The 26,262-nt window shown below is 40.2% G+C and overlaps 1 protein-coding gene across 2 annotated transcripts in view; it reads right to left on the bottom strand.

Moving 5' to 3' along the window:
* Positions 1-25,991, bottom strand: part of NKAIN2 (sodium/potassium transporting ATPase interacting 2) — a 754,712-nt gene extending 728,721 nt beyond the window's left edge. For both annotated transcript variants that reach the window (XM_016212728.2, XM_016212719.2), the window contains exon 1: positions 25,823-25,991. In XM_016212728.2, coding sequence (XP_016068214.2) covers positions 25,823-25,876 — 54 coding nt within the window. In that variant the 5' untranslated portion in view covers positions 25,877-25,991. The remainder of the gene's footprint in view (positions 1-25,822) is intronic.
* Between the last annotated feature and the right edge of the window lie 271 nt (positions 25,992-26,262).

Below are 26,262 nucleotides of genomic sequence, written 5' to 3'. Positions count from 1 at the left end.
GTAACTGTAGTTTCTTGATGCAAACAGCCATTAGTAAAATTACACTTTACAGGGTTTTCACAAAATGTTCAGAGAAAAAAAGTAAAACCCACAAATGATAACTCAAAAGTATTAGTAGTTTAAAAATGGAGGTTACTTTTTAATTTCTTCTAAATTCAAACCTCTAACCTGGGCATGGAAAGGCTGGGCATGAAGCAGCAAGTTGAAGAGGAAGCCGCCTCTTCCTGTCAGCTTTTCCCGGGGGCAGGAGGCCCGTGCAGCTGCTCCCTTGACCTCGTGGTGCCCAGGCCAAGATGCCCCACAGAGAGGCTATGGGAAATGCTTCTTTTCACTGTTTTAGTCTTTCATTAACCTACATCCTTGAAATCAGTATCAGTAGCTCTTTGGCTTATTAATAATAAGATTATAAGGAACAAAAGGAACAAGATTGTCTCCGGGAAGTCTTCAACCCTCTGCGCTCTCATAATCTCAACCATAAAATGAGAGCTTGTCTGAATGATCTTTTACGTATAATCAGGACCCAACATCATATTAATTAGTAAATTAATAAGTCTTGAGTCATTTTCCAAATAGGTGTTTAGGGGAAAGAAGGACTGAGTCCGAGTTAATGAAGTTACTAAAGTTAACAATATCGCCTCCGCATACTTGTCCTGAAGCGCCGAGTAGTCCGGGTGAGGTGCAGGACACAGAGCAGGCAGCCCATTCCTGTCGGTCCCCAAGCCTTTCATTCCCAAGCCTTTCCCACAGGCTTTGCTACAGAGACATACTACCAAGTTAAGTGAGTATTTAACTTCTTCAGGGATGTCGTCTTGTCTTAGATTTCCCTACATCTTGCAAACTGCCTAGCACTGCAGAGGAATCAATATATGTTCAGAATATAAAACTGATCCTTGGAGTACGATGCTTACTCCCAGAACCCAAAGATTTTTGATGGAACATGTCCAGCTCATCTAGATGACCAGTTCCGTGCCCCACACCACCTTCCACTGCTCTGCTAGAAAGACAACAGAATTTAGGATTTGTCGGGTAAACACCAGCAGGAGGTGAGCCTGGGTGCTGTAGCCTTCTGCCTTAGTGTCTTATCAGAAATTTCTCCCAAAGTTTAGAGATAATACATGTGGAATTTATCAGGCTCCCGTGTTTTACCTATTCAGTATTGGAAAACATGAGAAAACCTTTTAAATGGTTAGCAATTGAATACTTTTTTTTCTTTAAACTTCATTTCTAGTAACAATTCCAATAGATCTTCGCAATTTAAATGCATGAGGCTCCTAGCCTGTGATGTTTTGAAAGCCTAACTCTAGGGTTCAGACATTCTTCACAGACAACAATGTTGTTTATGTTGTTTTTCTCCTCTCTTCCTTTAGTCTCATCTTGCTTTAGATTCAGCTGTTGCCCTTTCAAAACAAGAAAGACCTTGCAAAATATTTTTAAGTAGTTCCAGTTTTTACTATGTTAATCATAACACCATCTCAAAAAAAATGCTCAAATGCAAATGACACCTTTGCAAAAATAAAAGGTACATCTAAGTTAATAATTTCACATATTCCTCATTCTTCTAAATCAAGTTTGTTCAAAAAATTTGAAGAGCTAAGTAATAATATATAGTTACCTAATCTACTGGGCAATTTGATAATTCTAACATCACTGAAAACAGAATCTGTCACAAAGTTGAATTTTATCTTTTTTATATAATCTGTACCTACAGGAACAAGAAATGCTCCAGAAAAAGCCTGGATTAAACAAATGCATAAAAGTGCAAAGTCACTCCAGGGTTGTTCTGGAGCAAAGCAGACATCTGGGACAGAAAATCCATTTCTTTAATTTGCCTGATCTCCTGCCAAGATTATTAGCACTCTTCAAGACCAAGCGCCTAACTAGTTCTGTTCAAAATGACATTTTGGGAATGCTCAACTACTTCTTTACATTTTTATTCCCTAAATTTCTCCTGGCCAATCTAGAGGCAAAAGCTAATAAACCTCTCCTTTCCCTGCAGGCCTAGCGGTGGATCTGCTGATGCTGAGAGAGGGGCCTTGCTGGGATGTCTTCTATCAGGATTGTCACGGGATCAGCCCACTAAATCTATGCATTTCAGGGGATACTGAATGTTCTCCTACAGCACTGAAAGCAGCCATCTATTTTTAAATGAGGAAATTAATGTAATACCAAATACTGTCTATTGGCAAACCACAGCAGTTCTTAATCACTTTTAATTGAAATCTTCCAGAAAAGTGCTCTGACTGATTCAAGTTACCATTTTAATGATACTTAGTGCTTCTTTTGAAATGAGCTGGGCTGCTGTTTGAAAACACATCTCATTCTGAACGCTGCATAAGGGTTTTTATCATTGTTTTAGAAGCAAAGGAAATCTTTAAACACACACAGTGGGAGGTTTTAAATTTTGGCAAAATAAGGCGGTCTGATCTTACTGAATTATACAGAGTCTATTTAAGTGATTTTCCAAACAAACCTCAGCTTCAAAGTTTGCTTTAAGACAGCTGACTAAACCCACTTTTACCCACCCTGAATACTCTAAAGATCCCCTAAATGGTATCTGAGATAAAGAGAAGGGAAAGAAAGATTATCCATTGTCAACGATGAGAATGCGGGGCAAAAATTGGCAGAACTGGGGCTGAGTGACACAGCAGCCTTTCGGCATAAGGATATTACACTGGTAACGATTTTTGTGTCAAAATAGGTGCCAAAAAGTTAGTATACTTTGAAAACACAATCTTGGACAAACCTTATCAATTAGCTAGTATCAATAATCTATTCTAAGCTAAAAACACCTTTTGAATACAGTTGCTATTTCCCAGAAAATGAACGATTACCTCTTAAAAATCAATTTGCTTAGCCTTAATGACGGGAAATCTTTCTAACAGCATGTCATGCACTTCCCTGACTTCTAAAATAGGGCACACTGAACCCAACTTCTCCTGCAGGCAGAGAAGCGGTGAGGAGCCAGCCTGCTGGCTCCATATCAGATCTAGTCCTGAAAAGCACACCCTTCCCGGGCTAACTGGGTTATGGGACAGTAACTTTGTTGTTGTTGTTGTTAATTCTCACCCGAGGATATTTTTTTCCATTGATTTTTAGAGAGAATGGAAGGGAAGAGAGAAAGTGAGAGAGAAAGAGAGAGACTGGTTGCCTCCTGCACCTGATGGGAAGGGGACAGAGCCTGCAACCGAGGAACCACATGCCCTTCGCTGGAGTTGAACCCACGACCCTTCAGTCTGCAGGCAGACGCTCTAACCACTGGGCCAAACTGGCCAGGGCAGGACAGTAACTTTTAAATTGTAAACTACTTTAAGCTCCTACCATAATGCCTTTCAAAGGCCAGTCAGGTGAATAGGAGCTGATTTTACCCTCTCTCTAAATGCCCCCACATGCTACACTTTTTAAGTCTTATATTTGCTGGACTTACCTTTTGCTCCTTTAGAATTTTACTATGTAAAGTAATTTTTATTGCCATCAGCGTACCTGCCACAAAGCTCTTTCTTTACCTTGCCCCTAAAAGTGGTCGGCTGAGGTTTACAACACAGATAATTGTATTCGTGCCTATTAGTTTCAACCTAAGCACAGGCAATTCTGCGAGGGCCTGCTGTTCTCGCTTATTTGTAGGTAACAGGGGCTTTTAATGTAAGGACTTTGTGACATCGGTCAGCCTGGCTGCTCAGGGACCTTGTTCACTTCTCGTCAGGATCCTATGTGTTATATTATTACACATGTTAAGATTATCAAAAAGGTCAAAAGTGCTTCCTAAATGTGAAAATAAGTACTTTCGGTTATGTGCAGATAAATTCTATTAGTTACAATTTGTCAAAGGTCAAGCAGTTAATGGCGAATTCAGAACTAAACTCCAAGAATCCTGCCTCCCAGCTCAGAATTTTTAACGCCTTAGGAAATGAAGGCAAAATATAAAGAAATATTCTATATATTTTGCCTTCATTTCCTAATGACTGATTTCTTCCTAAATCCCTCAAGTTGATTTTCCCCATTCTAATAAAACTGTTTTATCAAATATTTCCTGACTTTTGAACCCAATCGCTAGCCCAGCCCTCCTTCTTGACTTTTTCTTCAGGGAATTTTCCTCCTAGGTGCTCCTCCCTGTGCTGTGTCATCCCTGGATGATACACTACATGATCCTTGTCTTGCTACTCCAAGTACTGAATTTTTCCTCTATTCTTCAGCAATTCTTTTTCCTTTTCAAAACCCTGAGTGGCATTTCTGGAAACACAGCCCCCAGCCGTCTTCTTGCTCCCCACTAGTCAGAAAGACCCAACTCTGAGTTACTATGTTTGACCTCTAAATAAAGTCTGCAACTGCCTGGGGGACATTCCCATCATTTTACTACTGTCACTAGTGCAAAAGAATTCAAAACAAGAACCTATTCATTCGCACTTAACCAGTCCCCTCTCCCACTCGATTACCCCCCCCCCATGTCACTCCTCCCCTCCCTCCCTCAGAACTCTGACCGGCATCCTCTTACCCACTCTCTCCAACTCGCCTAGCTGTCATTCCATAGCAACAATTCCCTCTCTAAAGCTCCTCTGATAGCAGCTTTTTACTGTTTGCCACAGGATGGAAGCCAGCACCAAGTTTCAATTTCTTCACACCTGAACCGGAGGTATTGTATCAATACAGGCAACGCCATGTCAAAGTACCTTGTAAAGAAAACATTTTTGTCATCATTTTTGTTGTAGCTGCTACCCTAGGCTCTCATTTTCTTAAAACCGGATATTTCCTGTTACAGCTTAAAAGGTAGGTGGTCTCCCTAGCTGGCTGCACCTTCCTCCACGTGAACTGGTGCTCTATTTGAACATGTCACTATATAATAAAGGAACTGTCCTGACTATATGTTACTTATTACTCAAAATTTAAACTCTTGCCAGATTTCAAAACGCTTCATCATGACAAAAGCTGCATTTACTGAGTGCTTAACTGGTGCCAGTGACTGTTCTAACCACTTTACATGCATTTTAATTCTTTCAACAGATGCATGAGGTAAACACTATTATCATAATCACTGCCAAAGTAACAGGTGAGGCAGAGAGGCGCAGTACTTTGAACCAGGTGACATATATCGCAGAGTCAGCATTTGACAATCTGACTCCAGGGGCTAACTCTAAGGAGGCATCCACAGCCCCCCTGCACCCGCATCAATATTCCAATCGAAACGGGGAGGCATGCCTCCCATCGCCCCAGTCCCATGCCTCCCTTTTTGTTGTCACCTGAGGATATTTTTCCCCATTGCTTTTCAGAGAGAATGGAAGGAAGGGAGAGGAGAGAAGGAGAGAAAGAGAGAGAGAGAGAGAGAAATGTAGATATGAGAGAGACACATCGATCGACTGGTTGCCTCCCGCATGTGCCACAACCGGGCCAGGGAGTGAACCTGCAACGAGGTACATACCCTTGACTGGGAATCGAACCCACAGCCCTTCGGTGAATGGGCCGACGCCCTAACCACTGGGCAACACCGGCCAGGCTCATGCCTCCCTTTTTAACTCTGCTGTTAAATCATCAAAATGTTATCCATGCTTCAATACTGAACTAGACTTACCACAGCAATGAACCTTCCCGAACAGAGTCTAATCATGCCAGTACTGCTGACCAGATGCAAAACTCCCTGTCATTTTCTTCCATCCTCGTATTTGATGGGCATCAGAACATGCGACCCCCAAAATATATCACGTTGGCATGCTCAATGTTTTCAGTGGAAGGAGTTTGAGGAAATAGCAGAAGCAGAGTCACTCCGACCCTCCCCTCACCCCTCTTCCCTAAAACCAGTCATACAACACTCATATGGAAGGCGTCCTCCCTACACCGGGGAAAGGAGCACCCTTACCTCTGAAGACAGACACCAAGAGGAATTCCAACAAAAGGCACTAAGATTCTCCCAGGTGACTACAATTACCTCAGCCTCCTCAATCTATCATATTTCTACATGGCTGCCCACTCTTCATCAAGCCTAGCATAAATACACTCAGGTCTAATTGTTTCTTCAGGGCTTAATTTCCTTATGAAGGCTCCTATGCCACATGAAACTTGTATTAAACAAATTTGTATGATTTTCTCCTATTAAACTGTGTTTGTCAGTTTAATTTTCAGTCTCAGCCAGGGATGCTAAGAGTGTGGAGAAAATCTTTTTCCTCCCCTACATATTCTACAACATCAAGCTCAGTACAATTCCCATTGTATATATTGAATCAATATTTATTGACCAACTGATTTATCAACTCCAGAATGTATAATTCCAGGAGCAAAACTTAAAGAACGGCATAGAGAGAGCTAAGCCTCCGGAAATGCCCAAAGTTAGAAAGCAAGAAAAACCAGGGGACGATAGAGGCATAAAAATAAGTTGTCAGAACCTGGAAATATTTTTTTTCACAGCTATCCCATTGCACAGAATTAGAGCACTTTTGAAAACCAGTACCTGAATATGGTAAATCATCTCATTAAATGTGGTAACAGGGGGCAAAGTAATACCCTTTCCAAGCAATAGTTTTGCTTTTTAAACTCTTATAAGATTTTGAAACAGTTTGTTAAGTAAATGGTTATTTTATTTCAATCATACATTCACACAAAAAAGCATCAAATTTTTAAAAAGTATGACAGAAAAAAACTATTTAAATTAACTCTATGCATAAAAATTGACATCTTTTCACATAGTTCAGCCCCTTTACTGTTACCAGCTTTAAAAACAAGATAAAAATCTGAATCAGATTCTTAAATCACTTTATCCATACACACATTCGAGGAGCAAGGAGACCTTATAAGAAAACAGTATTTTTTATCTTGCTGCCTCTCTAATCCTCCCACAGCCCCACCCCTCGCCTCAATCCTCTACCTGCTCGCTCCCTCACATACCCACAGAGGGGTCACACTACAGGCCTCTTCTAGTTACAAGAAAAATAGCTGGCTTTTGTTACACAACAGAATCTTCCATTTACAAAGACTGCTAACAGTGAGTGCTGGGTGTGTGAGGCAATGTTACAGGGTCTCTATCTATATATACTCTGCAGCTGCACAGCTTTGTGATTTCCAAGTCTCTGAGTATAATGCAAAGTCCAATGCCAGATCAAAAAATAAATTTTAGGGCCTGCATGATCAAATCAGAGGACAATGATTCCCTTCGCACTATCCATCTGAGTGGCATCTTATATCAACATTAGTGTTATCAGCACCTGGCCTGAACCAGCTGCTCTCATCTTCCAAAGTAACTATAAGACGCCCGATCTAAAATAGTGAGGGGTAATAGGAAGGGGCCATGTTTCATTAAAGGGTTATTCAATTTCTCAATTAAAAATTGATTTGTGTATGTATGTAAAATAAATACACACATATATGTGTGTGTGTGTGTACATATCCATTGGCTACATAAATGCCTCACTTCTATAATTTCAGGTTAGTGTTCTTTATTTTCTTCTAAATTGTCAATTTACATAAGGATCTAGTGATATGTAATTGGCTGGCATGTAATATTACTCAGAAAAAACACAGTAGCAACAGTCCAAATGAATGAGTCCTGAGCAATGTTGATATAAACCATCAGCTGCTTTGCTTTCGAGGCCAAATCACTGTGAAACAACTAAGATGTTTTACTCTGTATGGTTTGTGATACAGTCACTCTAATTGCTACTTTTTTTTGTATAAAGATAGGTTGATTAGACTAGATATTGAAAAATAAAGAATATTGTAAGGAAAATAATTCATTGCAACAAGACTCGTGATTATTTTACAAAAAGATGATATTTCAGAGTCTATTTGTCATCTTTCCATTTCTAAAAATGACTTGTTTTCATAGAAAACTGAACTATGTGATTGAAATGTAACACGTAACCCGTTTTACTTTTTTTATATACTGCATTAAGTTTTATTGATTGCAAAACAGGGAGGAACACTTTACAAGTTCCTTTTCTTATTGTTGACACTATTACAGATGTCCCATTTCCCCAGCTCCTTTGCCAACCTCCACCCAGCCCCGCCCCCCCTCCCCTGGCCTTCACCACACTGTCGTCTGTGTCCAAGGACTATGCATGCATGTCCTTTGGCTAATCTCTTCTCTTTCTTTTACCCAGTCCTGCCCCCCTCCCTCTGACATCGGTCAGTCTGTTCCACGCATCCACGCCTTTGATTCTATTTTGTTCATCACTTTATTTTGTTCATTAGATTCTACATATTAGTGAGACCGTATAATATTTGGCTTTCTCTGATTGGCTTATTTCGCTTAGCATGATGATCTCCAGGGCCATCCACGCTGCTGCAAAGGGTACATAGTATTCCACTGTGTAAATGTCCCATAGCCTTTTTATCCGCTCTACTGAGGGGCACTTGGGCTATTTCCAGATCTTGGCTATTACTGCTAAGAACATAGGTATGTATATATTCTTTCTGACCGGTGTTTCGTAATTCTAGGATATATTCCTAGAATTGGGATCACTGGGTCAAAAGGCAGCTCCATTTTTAACTTTCTGAGGAACCTCCACGCTGTTTTCCACAGTGGCTGCCCCAGTCTGCATGCCCACCAGCAGTGCACCAGGCTCCCCTTTCTCCACACCCTCGCCAGCACTTGTTGTTTGTGGATTTATTGATAGCAGCCATTCTGACAGGTGTGAAGTGATACCTCATTGTGGTTTTAATCTGCATCTCTGAGTGAGGCCTAAAGCTTCAATTTTTATTTAACATGAATTATTTTTAAATATCTTATAATAAAATGGGTATAAGTTATATTTTAACTTTTAAATATTAAGTTAGGTAGAATCTACCTCTAGGTTTAAAAAATAAAAGTATTTTGGAGGATATGGCTAAATAGCAAAGGACTGGCAACAATATCCCAATTCATTTTAAAGCAAGTATTACATTTTTAAAATTCAATTCAGTGACGAGACAAATAAATGTACCTCTGGTCAGCCCATGACCTGCACTCATGATTTACAAAATGAGAGACTGGTCTGGCGCAGCCACCTGGACGCTGGCAGGGTTTGTTCAGCTGTGAAGCATCTGCACCACCAGCATGGAAAGGGGGGAAGGAGAATGTGTGTCCCACAGCACTGAACTCTGCTCCTGCCACACAGATGGGAAATGCACCTACAAAGGTGTCTAGAGAACTGATCGAGACTACTTAGAATATAGGCAGCTTATTTTAAAATTTCCAACACAAATTAAAAGTCCCCTTCTTTCCTTTTTGTTCAACTATGAAGAAATAAGTGCTTTAAAAAAAAACCTCTTTGTATCAATATCTCATTTTCTAGTGCAGTGCAGAGAAATAGTGAGTTGATTTGGGCTACTTAAGTGGGAGATGAGAAAAACTGATGACTCAACTACCAGACATCCACTGGCCCACATATCTCTCTCAGTGTCCTTCTTTTAATACTCTGTGCTTAGTCCAGGAGGCACATACAGTTTTATAAAATGTTTTGAAACCTTTTTTTAATTTCTCTGATACAGCACAGCTCTTAGTATGATGTGAATATAAAGAAACTGATGACAACTGAAGTCCAGGCTATTAAGGACTTAAGCATGGCATCTCACTTAACGACACCTTACATTTAGAAAACACAAATATTATTTTACCAATGTAGTTTCATTTTTTTTTTTCTGAGAAGTGATGCTTTTAAGTGTCAGGTAATTATCTAAACTCATATCAGACTTTTCCTTCTCTTTCTGCTATTTTGACAAAATATTATTTGAGCTGAAAAATAAGGCATAACATCAGTGAGCACAGGGCTAGTTTAAATCGTTAGTGTTGGGTGTGCCTTCCAGCTTTCCATTGCGTACTCATATTCTAGTCCAAGAGTTACTTTGGGGGCTGGCATGGATTTCTACATTTAAAAGCTAACTCACTGGTGTCCCTTTAATGTCTCTACTGGAAGTGTATCCTAAATCATTATCCCAGTAGTATGGGGCATCTCTGAAGGCATGTCCAGAATCCAGCTTTCTACTGCATTACTTTTCTTTAAATTAGTAGTAATACTGTGAATCCTTCAGATTCAGTTTATGCTGTATTTTCTAATTAGATGATTGGAAAACTTTAATTAATAAGATGACTCCAGCCTAAAAATCAGATCACAGTGTTAAGCACTTACAACTTACAAATTTTAGCAAGCACTGACTTTTGCAAGTCAGCCAAGTTTGTTAGTTCTCAACAATCCTTTAATTAGGCTAGACAGAAAGTAGCATGCACTAATGTATGTCTTGGCTAAATTCCAGTGGGGGAATCACAGCAATCTGGCCTATGAAAACCTCCACTGGTTTCGTCTGAATACAGTAGTCTTTTCCATTTTCTGTATCTATTTCATTCTCCATTGATGCTTTATGAGGGCTCCTGTTTTTCACCCTGAGCATTACAAGTTAACAAGACCTGCTGAAAACCTACCCCATCCAGAAAAATAGTGTACTGAGAAGTGCAGTGTATTCTAAGAAAACCCGCATCTCTCTTCTCACATATAACCAGAACACCTGACTAAGTCAATTTCTATAAAAAGCATCATTTTATTCTCTCTCTTCCTCCCATCCTACATCCACTATTCTCAATACGCACAGACACACACACAGACACAAACACACACACACCACTTCCATACCCCTAAACTTTTATAGGACCCATGTAAATCTTTAGGAAGATTGTGCACAAATGCAAATTTTAAAAAAGCTTCATCTATTTCTAAGTGTATTAACGTGTTTGTTTCTTTTACCCTCTGTGACTGCTCTTTTGCCCTGTACTATGTTAAAGAAAAATGCATGAGGTGAAATATTAACTGATCTCTGTACAAATATGAAGATGGAAAAGCACCTTCTAGCCTGGATCTCCTAGAAAAAGGCATTGTTAAATGTAAGACTTAATCATAAAGTCAAACTAAAAGAACCTTCACGAAGTTATGTAATTTATTTCCCTCCCTCCAGGCATGCAAATTAAAGTCCACCAAAAGACAGAGTTACCACAAGAAATTAAGTTGGACCAAGAGAAATTATACAGTCTAAGATAGGATAATTTAAAAGATTAATCTCTGCTGTTTTACTATACTCCTTTAGCAATAACTTGGCCTTCTGGTGAATCAAGATATCGAATATTAAAATACTTTTGAATATTCTTGGGTTTACGAGATCACCTAAAAATATGACTTGCTTAAATATTTTTAATTTTAAGTCCTGAAAGGCAATGTTATAATTTGTGTGTATGTGCGTGTATGCGTTTCCATAAGAGTGAGGAAAGGTTTCCAAACTCTTTACAGTGTTAAAAAATGTTTACTTTTTAATTTACTGTCAAAATAGTAACTCTTATCCAAATATTTTATTGGATTAAAAACTCATAATTTGACCCAAAATTTCTGACATTTCACTTTCAATGTAAATATTACATGTCTGTCTCATAATTAGTATGTATTCTTTACGTGAAATCTTTCTTAGGACATTTCATGAAGATATACACACATACACACTGCACATTTTAGCAGACTAATGGATTTGGGAGAGAACAAATTATAAGTGTCAAATATTCATTGACAGCTTTTCCTGGCACCAAAGGCAAGATGACATTCACTAAGTCTCAAATAACAGCCACGTGGCTCAAACTAAAGTGAGCCAAACAGCCAAGAATGCAATGGCTTGATTGAACACATAACTGACCATAAAAAGTAGCTTTCAAGTAAATCTAGAGTCAACGTTGCCTCTCCAGTTGATATTCCCACAAACGCTCACTCAGCACTACCCTTCCCCAACGTATGCCAACCTACCTCCCAGTCTCGCTTTCCTTTCCTCCTGCTTTCCCTGTGCCTTCATAAGCACTAATTCATCAGCCTCCTTCCTCACGCACCACCTGCTTGGAAACACAATAAAATCACCGAGAGAGTTTGCCAAATGTCTAGGTAGCTAGGTTACCTCCCTGAAGATTTTATTTCCAGAGGAGGGTGTTCTGGTGTTGACTTTTCAGAAGGCTCCCCATGATTATGACCTAGGGCTATGGAGAGCAGGGCTTTCCTCTCTCAGGTTTACAGTGATCTGGCTCAAGGCTAATCTCCCCTTCATGATCACCTCCACTGGCCTCCAGACAGCTCAAAATCTATTATGAAAAAAAAATCCTGCTGCTATTTGTAAGAGCTCTTTCTAGCACCTTGGGTTAGCTCAATGGATCTCAACAAGGAGGGTATTGTGCAATTTGACAGTGTCTAGAGACATTTTTGTTTGTCCAAACTGAGAGTGTGTTACTGGCATCTAGAGTGTAGAGGCCAGGGAAGCTGCTTAACATCCTGCAATGCATAGAACAGCGTCCCACAGCAAAGAATTACCCAGTCCAGAATGGCAACATTGCTGAAGGCGGGAACGTGCTTTGCCCCAACTTACCTTTCCTCTTCCCTAATCACTCCACTCACCAACTCATTAAACAAACATTTCTATTCCTCCCAGTTCATCTTACCTGCCCCAGCTGCCTCCAGAATGTCCCCAACCATCCCTTTTTTATTTTTTAGCTCCAAATACCTGCTTAAACCAAATTCTCATTCTCTCCTGGGTGTGTTCCTCTTCGGCCCCTTATTTCTCATCATTTTTGATAAAACTATAATACACAATGATGGTTCTGACAGCTCGACCTCACTGCCTCTCCTTCTCGGCCACTGAACCCTACACCAGTTCTGCAGCCAACCAAGGGCCCCTGCACCACCCAGGCAGTGCGACCCTCCAACACCTAAACCGCACTTGTCTGTCACCACAATCATTTTACCTCCCAGCTTTTCTACTGCTTCCCTCTGCTGTGCCCACGTGCCTGTTCTCAAAGGTCTGCAGTGGCATTCCAGTGACCTCACTGACGTCCCTCTTTCCCCCCCAGTCCTGCTGGTGGTCAGGCATTTCACTTCCCAAAGACACCACAATGCTCTCACAAACCCTCAGTTTTGTTCAATCTAAGAACAAGGGAACTTCTATTTTCTGCTTTTCCAATCCAGCTGTTAGAAAGTTGGGGAACGAGGGAGAAGTAATTGTTTCCCCTACAAATGCAGGCCACACGGCTTCACTGAGGCCTTTGAGGCACTTCGACAGGCCTTCAACGCATTGCACTTGGCCTTCGCGTTCCCCGCAGGGCCGCTCCAAACTCTGCTCCCACTTTCACATCATGGTGTTTCATACGCTGCTGTGGGGAGCTGGGCCGTTCATCTCGAGAATGAACAACTATAGAAACGGTCATTCTGTCCTATAAAGTGTAAGCTCCCTCCACAGGTGCTGAAGTCCATGCTCAAGCTGCACTCCTACCCCTTCCATTCCTTGCTTCACCTCCCAATTCTCCCCCACTGGCCAGTCCGTCTGGCTCTTCACTGTCCCACACAGATGCTCCTTCATTCTCACCCTTGCGCTGGGATCGTTTCTTACTCCCGAGATTCTCTTTCCGCCAGTCTCTAGGTATAGGAATCCTACGCACCATACACTGGCTCTGAATACCTTGTGTGATCAGCCTGTGAGGACATAACTGATAGCTTCTCCCAAATCTCCTTAGTGCTTTATTCTGACTTCTCTTACAGTTCTTATCATTCTGTATTATGCTGCAAGGATACTATTCTCCTTGAAAGAGGTCCAGTTTGTTTACACCATTCAAAGCTGCTTCTTATACCTTGCATGACACACATATAGACACACATATGTATGTACTTACATATGTACATATATATATCTTTACAATATATTATAATGTATATTAAATATATAATCTCTTCAAATGTTTCCCAAATTCAAAGTAACTGAATTAAAATTGTTGATAAGCAGAATCTCTTGATGATGTTATAGACAAAAAAAAAAGAAGAGAAAAGAAAGATGGGAGGGAGGGAGGCAGGGAGGGAGGGATGAAAAATTGTAGGTATTTTAACCTAAGTTTCATGGATTAGGGTGAAAATGTGTGACTCTCCTCAAGATATGAGTATTTTTCTGGTGAGAAAGGTTATAGCTTTTAACAGACTTTCAAAAGCACCTATGACACACAGAAAAGTTAAAAAAACTACTGTTCTGGAGATACAAAATATAAAGATAGAATTCGCCTCATTATTTATAGTCAGATCTAACAGATCCTTTGTAATATGTAAATAATGTATCAACTATATTAAATAAAGCAATATAAGTTTAAGATACATAATTAGCATTTTTTAAAAGAACTCACTTTTTTAATGTTTTTTATTGTTTTTGTTTTTTAGAGAGAAAGGAAGGGAGAGGGAGGGAGAGAAACAGAGGGAGAGGGAGGGAGAGGGCAAGAAACAGATTGATTGCCTCCCATACATACCCCGACTGGGAATCTAACCCGCAACCTGAATGTGTGACCTGATGGAATCGAACTGGAAACCTTTCAGCCCACACGAAGATGTTCATCCAACTGAGCCACACACACGGGCCAGGGCCACAAATTAGCATTTTTTTAAATGGACCATGATGGCCGAGATCACATCAATATTTAATTTTTCACCAACCCTGATCTTATTTATAGTTAGCTTCGATGTGATCGCATCACACATAATGAATAGAGAAAATTAAAGCATTTTTAGCTACTATCATATTAAGTAAGTAATATGGCTAGTGAAAAAATAAATAATAAGGATCAGGTTGCAATTTAAACCAATCTTCACTTGTTACAACCACTAGATATTAGATCAATTTACAACAGAAACACGGCTTGACATCTCTTCCAGTTATATCATATCCTAATTGACAAAAGGGTAGAAACATACACTTAATTTATTCAGCACATGTCATTATGCTATTCATGGGTGGACATTTCATAAATCCCACTTGATGAAGCTAATTTAGTAATTACTTAATTTCTTCCCACTGTTCATTAATTCATTCGTTCATTATAAAACAATCATAACAGTGCTGTAGGGTAGGAATCAACTCCTGGTTCATTCCTAGAGCTGTCCTGGGTCTTCTCCATCTCCCAGCACCTCAAGGCAGGGCCCTGGGCACGCTGGCTCTCAGCATGGGGCTGGTAATGAGCCATCCTCTGCTGCATCCAAACTCCATCAGAAAGACTTTCAGAGAGATGTGTTTTGTAAAGAAGACATTTTAATCTCACAGAATTACTTTTCACTTAAGAAGCTGACATTTCTCCTCTAAATTGAGATCACTGCTTCTGTCAACAAATTTGCTAACATTTCTCATCCATGTATTACTATCAAAGTTCAATATGTAACATTTTTATTCATGCCATCATGAAAGATTAAATTAAAAGACAGGCCTATCAGTAGCAAAAATGCAGCAGAACTATGTTATGTGTAAAGTCTACATCAAAATACTATATAAACCTCAAAAAGGACCCATTGGGGTTTATTTCTCTCAATTTTAGGGACCAGCTAACATTTTAGGCCATTTTGATACCTAACAAATCCAGAGCTACAAAATAGGTGCAGTCACGGGGTATCATCACTACTTCATTCTTGTGAAACAAAGTGAAAACCAGCAGGTTTCCCTTAAGGATTCAAGTAAGAGAGGCATGTAACACTGCTGTCACAAGATTTACAGTTACTAAATGTAAACTGAGCATATGCCATTTCCCTGATGTTTAGGGCACCTTAACTGAATAAAAACAAATCTAATCTGAGACACTATAAAATGGTAAACTGAGAAAGCACTGCCCCATCCAAGAGCCTATGGAACTTCCCAGGAATGTTTTATATGAAACCAGAAATATGTTCTTAAGAAAACTATACACGAATTCACAGTCAACTTCACAGACTTCACTAGAGTGTCCTTTAAAAAAAGATCCATCATTTTAAGGAGAGTAGAATTACTTGCTTCAAAACTGTTAGACGTTCACCAGTTCCCCACCAGAACCCCTGTCCCATAAAGGAAAAGGGAAACTTTAACACCGGGCCAAAAGAAAAGCAAAACTTGGGTTCATAAATGCTACGGAAGAGCCAGAGTTTAACTACTATCCTTCGATTAAATAAAATGAAACCGTATTTTATGAATAATGGCCACAAATAAAACTTCTTTTAAAAAATTAACTCCTGTTGCTAAGAGTAAAAAACACACAATCCAACACATAGCACCAATATTTTAGAAAATCATAAGTTGCAGGTTCACTATCATCAAATTTGTGAGCAAGCTATATTAAAAAAGGAAAAAAGAGACTTAGGACTCTCTGTACCACCTGCGTAATATCAAATTCACAACAGCTTCCAAAGCTTTCAAATATTTAGCGCGCTCACTGCTCCCAATACCTGCAGTTAAACACATTCGTTGACCCAATCTTGTCTCTGCACCTCAGAATGATCAAGGGGGTGGCGTTACCTCGGGTAGCTGGATTTTAAAGGGAGGAGGCAAAGAGAATGGGGCACCGCGGAGCCTGCTGGGCTGGGGAACTGGGGGGACACTGAGCCTGTCGGCCTCACCAGGAAGCCAGAGCTTCACACATGCTCCGGAGGACTCCCACCAGGGAGCCTTAATCCCTCCCAGGGGACAGGTAATCGCACCAAATTGTTGGTACCAATTGTGAGGGGGGCAGGAGGAGGCAAGCACAGTCGCAGAAGTCAAAATGGCACAGCGGGTGGCGCTCAACCACAGAGGCCTGGCAGCCTCACCTGGGCAAGGGACCAGTGGTCGGAGGGCGGATCCATCAAAAGCCCGGAAAGCTTGGGAAGCTGCCTGGTTATTTTGAAAAAGATCCTGGTCACACCAGGGGAACAAAGAAAAGCTCTCTGGCCCATCAGTAAGCCAGCGGCCTGCTCCTCCCTGGGGGCTCCTGCCAGGGAACACACGGCCATGCGGGCCTAGCAGCAGCCCGCGCGGGCTCCCGAGGACTCAGCTTCCTTTCCATCCGCAGTGGCCCCTGGGTACACCATACACTCAAGGTACGTGATCCTTAGCACATAGAGAGAATGAAGCCAGAGCCCCTGTGTCCACAGCAACGAATTATGACGCCCAGGAGCAAGCTGCCTTCCCGCCACTGCAGGTGCCGTACAGAAGGAGGTGCTCAAGGCCAAGGCAACTCAGCAGACCCTTCTCCGGGGGCAAAGACCACGGAGGGCAGCACCCCACCGGGCTGGCAGGTCGCCTCTCACTGGGGCCTGTAGAATTCCTCCCCATTCTGATCTGTGCCCCAGTGCCATCAGAGACCAAAAGTAATGCTGGGAGGGACCTGCCTTGTATCTCTCCCATGGCTGGAGGCCCATGCAGATAAGGCTTCGTGAGTTCCCCACCACTGAACATTTCAGACGGAACATTGACTATCATTTGACACACAGCTGTCAGTTAAAGGACCTGAAACCCCTCCTTCTTCTGCTGTGTAATTAGCATACACAGATGCATACAAAGACTTCTGTTACCAGGAGAGATTTGATCCCTCCATTCCAAACTAAGGCCCATTTGTTTTCAAAGAATGAAACATTGTTAGGGTTTTGAAATGTGCTACTGTCTCAGAGTGTATGCATTGATTAGAAAACAAAAGTCGGTATGAGGACTCACTCCTCACCACCAGGCAAAGATTTAGGATGTGGTGCTAGAGTGAACTTGGTTTGAGATGTAGGATACAGACACTGCTCCTCACCCACCACTTCGAAAAGAAAGTGCTTCTTCAGATGCCCTCTGCCAGGTGTTCTGAAGTTCCAAACATCCTTGGAAACGTATTGCAACATGTCGTCTTCTTCGTAATGTCAGCCAACGGACTAGACTTAATTGCAATGTTAAGGGTTGTGATTTTAGTTGCTGAAACATTTCAAGAAAACTCAAGTACACATAAAAAATAATGGCCGAGTATCTGAAAACAAGGTTCCTCTCATTTATTTTAACTACGGGATAATAATATTCTTAAACATCTTTATGTATTTGCTACTTGTTAGATACCTATTTAATGAGTTATAAGTTTCCATACTTAATTCTTAGCCTTTAAATAGTGTTTAGATAATAACATTATTAACTTTTAGACTGTATCATTAGCCTAGAGGAAAATTTCACTGAAAAGTGTTTCTGAAAATACTAGTTCCATGGAAGATTAATAGGGGTATCAGAAAGAAAAAGAGGTTCCTTGGTTCACTGTAAGCACTTTGTAAGTATTTGCAGAGGTAAATGGAATTAAGCAAGGGTTTCTTTAGTTTGGACTTCCTGGAGCTGCTAATATGTATTGTGATTCTTAAGGGTAAGGTGGAGAGGGAATAAAACCTGCAGCGTTGCAAAACTTATTTAACCTCAGAGTTCATGTTTAGTAGAACATTTTGCAGAACTAGCTCCCACAGAGCACAGTTTTAGAATTGCAGGCTCAAAGAAAAAGCATGCTGACTGGTTTGTGAAATCTAAGTTTAATTTTTAATGAACACTTGGAGTAGGTATATCAGATACATAAGCATATCATGGTATCTGTTTAAACCATTTGCACCTCGTGTTAAAATCCTCATTTATGTAGCCCCCCCAAAAATGATGGCAGTAAAAAAAATGTTTCTACAGGAAACTAGTCATTGCAACTAGGGCCACTGGTCAAATGATATACAGTATAAACATTCCTATAACTACTCCTACTTTCTCTCACTAGATGAACATTCTGAAATATTAAAGAATTAACGATTACAAAGATTTTCCAGGTATTGGAAGTAACACAACAGTAAAGCCTTAAATCCGTGAAGCTGTTTCATGTAAACTTTTAGCACGTTTTCTCCCCAGATGCTCCTAAGTGTTCCATAGGGTACATAGGTCAGGAATTACCTGCCCTATTTTTCAAATAAGGAAATGACACGTGGGAATATAAATGGTCTGAGCAAAGTCACAGTTATTTACTTGTCCAGTGTGAAAGCATTAGACTGGGCAGAGAAAAATCTGCCTGCTCACTTAGTCCAGTGACTTTTCAGCATATTCCCTCCTCTCCCTCTCTCTGCCCCAGGCAAAGCGAGAAGCAGTTCCAGAAATTTAGACTGAGGGGCTACGGCAGCAAAGAGAGGCAGCCGAAGAAACCAATTCTGCTCCAGCATCACCAGCCATACAGGGTGTATACTAGAGGCACTGAATGGCTTTCAGGTTTTCCTACATCACTATTTATTGCAAAGGCATAATTGCTGTGAAAAGACCTTCCAGCTCCCTTATTTAAACTTCTGAACAGGAACTAAGCTAGACGTCAGAAATAGGCATATCAGGTCCTGAAGAAGTTTTCTTTCACATCAGCAAGAGGCCAAATGAAGAAATGAGCTAATTATCTAGTTGAGTTGAAAGATTTCATAAATAGGTCCTGCATTCATACACCATTAAATAAAGACCTGTGTACTAGGCTAGGAGTTCTCAAAGTTTGGTCCCTGACCAGCATCGTCAGTGTCCCCTGGGAACTCATTTGAAGTGCAAGTTCTACGTCTAGGCCCTACCTAGACCCCCTGAACCAGAACTCTGGTGTGGCCCATTGATCTGTGTGGAAAAGGCCTGCCAGTGTTTCCGGCGCACACTCAAGCTCCAGACATGCCCTAGGATATTCAATGCATGTTTTAAATGACCTATTACTCAAAGTCATTTCCAACAATAATGATTTTAACTAATAATCTCACCGATAGTGGTCTGGATGGATTTAGGAATTGGGACATGTTAAAAACAGAACAAAACAAGCAACTATCATTCCTTCGCATTAGCCATTCACCAGGGATTGGTTTCAAAAAGAACAGGCATTTGAGAGATCTGAATACATTTCTTCTTCCCATAGAATCTTTTTAAGCATACCTATGGAAGTGTCCAGTCATTGCTGAGTTGTTATTTCTCAATAGTTGACCAGAAATTCATGGAAGCTATACCCCTTTCCGCTATACTTAAACAATGACAGAAACAGCGATTATTTCTGTAGGGAACAACTACAGTGTTTCACAGTGTTAGAGCACATTTACTCAGCAAGGGACACTGATTCTGCCAGGGGAAGCCTCTCCTTTTATTCTCTAGTCCAACCCCCACTCCCCACCCCACCTCTGAGACCAGTAATGAGTAGGTCTGTGTTGCCTTTATTAGTAAAACAAATGGAAGCTACCTGATGTCATTTTATGTTACATGGAAAGGATGCAGTAGGACTCAGGAGTGCAAACTCAGTCTGTCTTCAAGTTGGACAGACCTGGCTTTAAATGCAAGCTCTCCCACCTACGATGAGGGTGACTTAAGAAAGTTCCTTAAACTTCCAAAGCCTCCGTTTCCTCCTCTGTAGAATGAATGGGGATATTAATACCTATTACCTATCTCATTGGATTATTACAAAGAAATCAATGAAAACGACACGTTTAGCATTAGCCCAGAACAAGCTTCCAATAAATCCCAACACTTTTCATTCTTTACAAAGCACTTTATAGACCTAGACTTTTAAAGCATAACAAATTTTAAAAACACAAAATTAAAAATTAAAAAAACTATTTTTTTTCAAAGTGCATATAAAAGTGAGTTGATTTGTAACTTTTCAAAGTGTTTTTAGAGGGATCAAATTTAGCATGTGATCCATAAGTAATTTAAAAGGTGCAATTTATTAGCATTAAAAGTCTCTCTAGTCCTACTCCAGGTTGGAAAAAAAAGTCTATAGTTCGTATTAGATTAAAAGTTACAACTATTTCTATCAGTTACACCCAGAGCCCTTTTTAGGGTTTTAGCAAAAGGAAAACACTGCTTTCAAGAAGATGGAGCAAGGAATGCCTTTACATGGCAAGAGCTTTCAAGTCTAAACACTCCTGAAATATTAAAAGAAGAGAACCCAGTTTGTAAATTTCTTTTTCCACCCTACCTGGGCAAAGGAAACAATGTAACTGTCTTCACAATTTTTACATGTCCTTCAATTTCTTGGGGTTGGTAAGAACAAATGTTTCATACACTGATATTTCCAACCTATTGAAATGAAGTGGATGTAAATACAGTACTTTTTTCTGTTGGTGTTATGGGGGGGGGGAGAATCCTAAATAAACATCGTATCTTAAAGACCTGTGTATTTTATTATATTGAAAATAAACAGTAATCAAATTTCTATGGGAGAGAAAGGGCACCAAGATTGGAAGAGTTCATTATCTAGATGAAAAAAACCAGATAATATTTCTAGATGAAAAAGACTAGAAATATTTCTCCTGCATGTGTGCTTGATTTCTGCTGTTTGCATGTTATAAAGCACGGAGATAGGGTCATTTCCATTACTAGCAATATTAGTTCCAAAACAACTTTTGGAAAAATTACACTGAGCTGCTTGAAATTCTACTAAATAACTGAAGTATAGTCAATGAAATTTTAGCCATTAGTAATACATACAAATATTTAATGCAATGGCTGGCATAATTTTAATATTTTTATATCTAGTATAAATATAGAAATTTCATAATGTGTCTCAGATTTTATTTTTGTCAAGCACACACACACACACAAAAAGAAACAGACCAAGAAATAAAGACATCCTATTTTAAAGAGTCCCTGGCTGCCATTCTGAAATTCTTGACTGGGCAAGAAGAGAATCTGACCCCAAAGGAAAGCAGCACCAGAGGGAAAGGAGGTGGCGATGCCCGTTTGCATTTCTGGGCCATTGCCCACATATGGGCCCCTGCCAGAGATGACTGGCATTCTGCACAGGAAATGCTGCCCATCCAAGGCTTTCTTTTATTTGAGAAAGAGAAACAGCTCTGCACAGATTGGCTATTTGAAACTTCAGGTGTATGAGGAAAAAAAGCTACTACTTGGTTGTGAACCAAGAGAACTGGACCCTGGAAGAAGTTTCCACATCTTTCTTGGTAAACATTAGAGGAGAGTAGTACTGAGTTACAATAAAATAATAAATTTAAATGTGTGTGTGTGTGTCAAAATGTTGGGATGCAAATGTAGGCAACATCTAAAAAGAAGAAAGTAATTTCAGCAAACTCATAGCATATTTTTACACCTTAAGTTTCTGAAATATTACATGGAAAGTTTTAGTCTTCTCCAGGAATCAGATTGATTAATGACCTCAAGATTTGATTATCAATGATATGTGAATCTAAAATGTTTCATTCTCTGAGCAGGAGTGTTTCTGACAGGCAAAATTCTGCACTTTTGGAGAACTTTCAAACTTGGGAAAAGTATCCTAGGAAAAGTAAAACATTCTATCTGCACTTTTCAAGATACTGCATGTAATGCCTTATTTTCTAAGACATAATCAAAAAGCATGTAAGTCTGAACACTGCACAAAATCACAACTGACACCACAAAATATTCCATTATTGTAATAAATGTGTTTTTTGTTTAGCTCACCTATGAACTCATGGCCTTCTCTAAGAAATGTGTGTCTCTGAAAATGCTTAGTAACTGTGCAGTAGAAAGCAACCAACCATTCTTAAGCTTCAAATGTACTTCCTTACACAGCTGCACACACATGTGTACTAACCCAACTGTTGGTTGCACCTGCTCTAAGTTAACAATATTTCATGGAGCATATGGCAAGGATGACATTTTCAAGTGTTAATCTGTTGACTGTGAATCTACTTTCTTTCAATAGTTTAGGACTCATGCTTTGTGCCACATAGGAGTCTAGAGCACAAAAATATGGGCAATTTTGAATTTCCTTACTTGAAAACAAAGCTGTCTTTGTCATCTAAAATAAGTTATATTCTTCCATATTATAACTAAGTGATTTTTTTCACTGAGAAATATCTGGTAAAATTTTTCAATATTTATATAAAGGACTCTTCCATTCAATCAAACATTTTTAAAAAGCTGAAACTTTTTCAAACTGCTGCAAATTGTAAACAAGAATTTAAATTGTTCTTATCCTATACCCACTACACCTACCACTTCAAATGCCATGGTGATGTTTATTACTAACTGGAATCTTCAGTTTCTGAGCATTAAGAACAGCAATGATAAAAAGAAAATTACCTTCTTGAGATTACGAGCATAAACTCTGGTTTCTGCACATGCAGCAAATCAGTTTCCAGATATCACATCCCTTTTGGTAGGAATCACCCTAAATGCTGAAGTTAGAATAACCATATAGCTCAAATATCTTAATTTATGGTAGACAGAGACATGACATGGAAGTTTTGTATTAAATCTCTAGTGTATGAAATTTTAATTTCTTGTCTTATAACCTGATTTCATGATTTTTAAAAGAATGTATGTTTATCTACACTTGTAGTCTGCCAAACATTAAATTAAAAGCATGTTTAACATAATTAAAAGCAACTATTTAGAATCTTGACAGGTAACTTTCTCTGGAGGGATAGTCTCTGTCCTTCAATCGTTCATAAAGTAACGAATGAGGTTCCCATTTCCACAACACCAAAAGCTACCTCACCTCCTCCTAAGATTAGTTGCAAGCTTAGGTAGACATGAATATTCCTTTAAGTCTAATGAAAATATACTCTACTCACGGAATTGGAGGTAAATGTTTTCAGAAACTTAATAAAGTTACTTAAGAAAGAAACTGAATAAAGTTTCTGTCTTAGGCTATCATGGTCTTCAATTTTAATAAACTAAAAATGTTCTGTACAGCTACAAAAAGACTACACCCAAATGTTGTAAGAACCCACACTACACACTTCAGAAGTAAACAAAACTAAGTGAACTTTTGTGTCAATCAGGGGTACAGGAGTCATAACTTATTCTGGAAACCTGGCTGCTTATAAAACAATCTTTACTCATAATAGCTCAAAGATACAAAAACTTTTTAAAGATCTATCAAGAGCAAAGGAAAATACATATACCCACTATTTTTTTGTTGTTCAGTGCTTTGCAACTGTTAACTTAGAAAATAATTATTTTACTTAAAATGAGATACTGTATTTCTAAGAAGCAATTACCAGAAGTCTCCGAGGTCCTTTCAGGGTGATCATTTCACCCTATCAAACCAATGGGATATTCTTCACCCTTTGTTTTTGTTCTGCATCTGCATGAACATGGCTGCTAATTATGTTATCCTGGTAGCACATATGTCTGAATAGGAAAATACTTCTCAGGATCCTTACTGAGCATAAAATATTCCTTGGGATTCAAATGTATAAACTTGCTTGCATTGAGTACTCCTATAACGCAGCAAATTCTATTTTGTTAGAGAACTTAGCTTTGATTCAGATTTCTGTTTCATAAGTGATGTAGCCCCTTTCCAACATACCATTGCATGTAAGCATGCACATGAACACACACACCACACACACAGAAACCTTTAGCCCTATCCTGTTACTTTGTGTATTTAGCTTCTCTATTTGTATATTTATCTTTTTCTAAAATTGTTTAAGTTCTTGAGGAGTTTGTAGTCACACGAAACACCATACAGATCTAATGGCCACATTTGCCATAACAAAGCCCTACTATGTTAAATGATTAAAGTTAAATCATATTTTTAAATTAAAAATTAGAGCACATGAATGATCTTACCCACCCACTCACTCTCACAGTTTTATGCTTTTACACAATGAATAAGCAAATGTATTATTTCCCGATTCATATATGAATATAAAAATGTTTTGAAAATGTTTATGCTATTTGGCATACTTAGCCTAATGTACTTTAACAAAGTAAGCTAGCTTCTTGTTCTGATCAGCTTCCTCATTAAGAGTAAAAATCCTTTATTGCCAAATTTAAATTAATGTGTGGTAGGAAAAAATAAAGTGGTTTACACATCATCGAGAAAATATTATATTTTTAAAAGTATATTTATATGTCTATCTTCTTTTTCTTAAACCAAGTAATTCCAAGATCAAAATATACAACATCAGATAACTTCCCTTGAAAAGAAAAACATCTTGAGATAATATACAAGAAAAAGAACTACTTCAGCTAAATACTAAACAAAACAATAACAGCAACCACCACTCATGACAACTGATAAACAAAGGAGAACACTTAAGGAATTCTATCCGTTTCAATAGCAAGTCCTTGCTCTTTTGAACACTTGGCTGACTGGGCTCTCAGAAATTTCCTTCAGCCTTGTAGTCCTTTCAGCCTTTTACGAAACAGCTGCTGGAAGCATTAAGTGGCTATTCAGATTAATATATACTTTCCAGGGAGAGCTATTTTATAACAGGAGAGAGCAAGTACCTCCTACCTCAAATTACCCACTTACAGTGGTACATTTTTCACCTTTAAAGTATTTTCAGCCCCTCTTTCTATTGCCCTTAGGGAATTTAAATTCAGGGACATGACACTTTTCCATTATCGGTTCCCTGCCTCTTTACAACTGAACAACATTCCTCAAAAAGTAGCACATGTAAGTCTCCACCCTACAGGACCAGACAACAGTGTCTATTTCAGGAGCAGTCGCATACATAATGGAAGACAGAATATTTTTTCCTTAGAATCGTTTGTAATAATTGTGATTTGAAGGCGACCGGTTCAGTCAATGACAATGGTGTTGCTAAGTTCATTCAAGTATTTCTCTTCAATCTACATACTTTTAAAACTCAATGTGGCTTCCAGATGAAACCACTGTCAAGATACCATCTGCCCTACTAGTGGTCCGTCCAGCATTGTACTTATAAGACAATATGTCACATGCCAACGAAGAAACAAATACACTGCAGAACATAGTATATAGGGAAAAAGTAAACACTTCCGTGTCTCTGTGTTAACGCCTGTCTAGTAAATCACAGGTGGCGATCCCGTTGTTGGATTAACAGGAATGCAAAGCATAAAAGAACAAGAGCTCAGCCTTGCTTTGCTTCAATAAATTAAAGCCAAGTTTAACCCGCACCCGCCAAACTGTCTTCAGAGGGACAAAATAGGTGGGGGCTGGAAAGCGCCCCTCTCCTGTTCCCCCGGTGCGCGTCCCGAAATCATTTCATAAATGGGCAGCATATCTGCCACCTCTCCCTCTTACTTTCCCCCGCTCCCACCGATCACGGGCCCTCTCCGGACCCCTGCCCCTCTGTCCAGGGCGCGCTGCGGAATCGGAGGACCCCGCGTCCCTTACCAGTTGCATGCCGCAGACGAAGATGAGCGTGCACCTGCCGTTGCAATAACCCATGGCTCCGAGACCCCGGCCAAGCCGGGCTGTCCCACGTCGGCCACCGTCGAGCCCCCACTTTATCCAATCAGATCGCCGGGAAGGCCAGGCGAACCTGCCGAGGGCGCGGGGGCTCCGCGCTGCCGCCGCCGGCGCCCTGGGAGGGGACAGGCATTAGGACCCGCTGGCGCCGCGGCGGCGGCCGCTCCAGCCGCGCCCGCCGCACATACCTTCACTCGCGCGCCGCACGCGCCGCGCCGCCCGTGGAGACGCGCCCGGGGCCCGCGGGGGCGGCAGCGGCAGCCTCGCAGCGCCGCCGCGCCCACGGGCATCTGGCCGCCGAGTTGCGCCCCCGCCGCGCCCCGCGCGCGCCGGCCGCTCGCTCTCCGCCCGCCGGCTCCGGGGGC

Source organism: Miniopterus natalensis, chromosome 5 (assembly GCF_054644295.1).
Source record: "Miniopterus natalensis isolate mMinNat1 chromosome 5, mMinNat1.hap1, whole genome shotgun sequence".
Taxonomy (NCBI): domain Eukaryota; kingdom Metazoa; phylum Chordata; class Mammalia; order Chiroptera; family Miniopteridae; genus Miniopterus; species Miniopterus natalensis.
Note: the sequence above shows the minus strand (reverse complement) of the source record. Positions and strands in the feature narration are given on the sequence as shown.